Consider the following 2,220-nt stretch of genomic DNA (forward strand, 5'->3'; position numbering starts at 1 on the left):
CCCTTCCCTGCATTGTTCTGCTCACAATTGCAGCTAATTTCGTGATTTCTTCTTTTGAATTGGCAATCAGCTGACCGGCTAGAAATGCATGCATTGCTTCTTCCAGGAGAGTAGACCATGCAAAACTGTTGTTGTCCACTTTCTGAAATTTGAATCTCTTTTTTCTCAAAAATCTATGTATTACTAAAGGTTTTGAAAAAGAAACCAAAATTTCTGGTTTTTTGGTTCGAAAAATGTATAAATAGGATATTTTTAGCAATTGATGAATAAGTTTCTTTGATTTTCTGCCTTTTTAATTCATCCTTATATTTTTCTTATCCCGATACGAGGGATGAGCAGAATACCCTTATTCCTTCTTCCGTCTTCCTAATTTTTCTATTTTCCAGATAGTTCGAACAGAGATGATCTTAAAATTTAAAAAGTATTTTCTAAATCTAATCTATCAATTAAAAAGTCGTTTAATCAAGCCTGAATTCCTTTTTTATGGGATTTTCAAAAATATTTTCAGGAAAAAATTGGATTTTTTTTCAAAAATTTGTTCCGTCTACCGGATTGCTCATTTTCATTCTATCTTTCTTGTTCCCTCTTCCGGATTTCTAGATTTCTCATTCCAATCTCCTCCCGATACCCTTCTTATAAAATATTTGTTTCAATTTTCTCAATTTTTGTCTATTTTATATATCAAACCCTCTTAAAAGTCACTCTTAAACTTGCAATGAAATTCGTTTCTCTCTGAATAAATTAAAAATAATTCCAGATGAATCTCTGTCAACGCCTTCTTCTTCGATTACTCATCGCAATTTCCGTCATCTCGATCGGTAAGTAAAAGTGCTCTACAGGTGTGAATGAATCCACACACACACACACCCAGCTGTGTTTGAGAAAATACCTCATTTTTCGTATCCATTTTTCGTTTTTTCTTTCGAAATAGAAACGGAAAACTTTTTTACGACGAGATTCCCGTCCGTTTACGATTTCTTTTTTTCTACAGCCGTCCAATCTCTCGAATGTATCCAATGTGCTCCAAACAGCGCCTGGTATTCGGAACAAGAAGAAGAGAGGTAAGATTCCAACTGAGACTACGATGATGGGATGATCAAGCGAAATCGGCCACTTTCTGTCTGAATGTTTAGACTGTAGACTTCCAAATCTGATCATTTTCCAGGAGAATCGAAGCGTGTCGCCAAGGGTTAGTTGCCCCAACAGAATGTTCCAACGCTTCTCACACTCACTGCATTGTCAACTGGTATCGAACAGGCGGAAGTTCCGGTAATTGTGTTTTTCCGCTTCTTTTTTCCCTCATCTAATTATAATGATGCCGCCAACACCTCTTCTCTCTCTAATGCTAATTAGTGAAAGAGAAAGATCTGAATGAGGAGACAATACTGTGTTTTCGGTCTCACTCTCTTCCTAGAACTTTCCATTGTTTACAGAGAAAATGGTGATGAAAAGACATTGTGGTGTTGAATCTGATGTGACGGGATGCACTCTCTACAATTCGAAAATCAGTAGAAAAGTAAAGATATCGATTTTAAGAATTATATGAGGTTTTATATTTTCTAGGTCCGCAGACATTTGCTCAGCCGTGATGACTCACACGATCGCAGAGAATCCGCTTCTTCATTCGTTGAGGTGGATAGCTTTCTGGCTCTTTTTTAATGCTAACTAATCATTTTTCAGGTCTGTTCTACATCATGCCCAACTGGAGACTGCGTCAACTCTTCCAACCTCCGTGGAGCCCTCCTCCCAATCGTCTTCTCACTCATTTACATTATCTACAGTAACCTCAATTAATATCCCTCCTAATTTTATTGTAGTCCTATCAAAATTGTTTTCCATTTGTATCAAAACTTTGTTCAATCCAATACCTTCTTACGGTGTTTTTCCCCAAAATCTTCCTCAGCCGGTTTCCAATCTTTCTTTCACTAAATGTTTACTTCCATTTTCATTTGCTCATTCTCATTTTCCACTTTTTTTTTTGAATTCTCGAAATTGATAACAAATAAAACTTACAGTATTCTTTTCCATTATTGCTGTTGCATACGCATTCCTTTTCAATTTCAGACGAGGAGTTTCAGACGGAACATCACCATGAACAAGCTTGCGAATCATTGAATTCCACTTGTCAACTTCCAGTTTATCATCGACCAGAGAGTCAGCTTTCAGTTGGAGAGCTGAAAAAAACTTTTTTAAAAAACATTTTTTCAATGATGAACAAAA

At 36.3% G+C, this 2,220-nt stretch overlaps 2 protein-coding genes across 2 annotated transcripts; one reads left to right on the forward strand and one right to left on the reverse strand.

The window, feature by feature from the left end:
- Window positions 1–757: 757 nt before the first annotated feature.
- CBG25058 lies at window positions 758–1,794 on the forward strand (the record flags this gene model as incomplete). The annotated part of the gene is made up of 6 exons (XM_002648636.1): window positions 758–818; window positions 992–1,061; window positions 1,166–1,269; window positions 1,434–1,516; window positions 1,564–1,632; window positions 1,681–1,794. The coding sequence occupies 6 exons, from the start codon at window positions 758–760 to the stop codon at window positions 1,792–1,794; spliced, it is 501 nt and encodes a 166-aa protein (XP_002648682.1).
- Window positions 1,795–1,925: 131 nt separating this feature from the next.
- On the reverse strand, window positions 1,926–2,172 carry Cbr-kri-1 (the record flags this gene model as incomplete). Its single annotated transcript, XM_002648637.1, has 2 exons — window positions 1,926–1,985; window positions 2,014–2,172. Coding segments are annotated over 2 exons (219 nt in total), but the record flags the coding sequence as incomplete, so codon positions are not given.
- Window positions 2,173–2,220: the final 48 nt, after the last annotated feature.

The sequence above is a fragment of the Caenorhabditis briggsae genome (assembly GCF_000004555.2).
Source record: "Caenorhabditis briggsae AF16 supercontig from assembly CB4, cb25.NA_380, whole genome shotgun sequence".
Classification (NCBI taxonomy): domain Eukaryota; kingdom Metazoa; phylum Nematoda; class Chromadorea; order Rhabditida; family Rhabditidae; genus Caenorhabditis; species Caenorhabditis briggsae.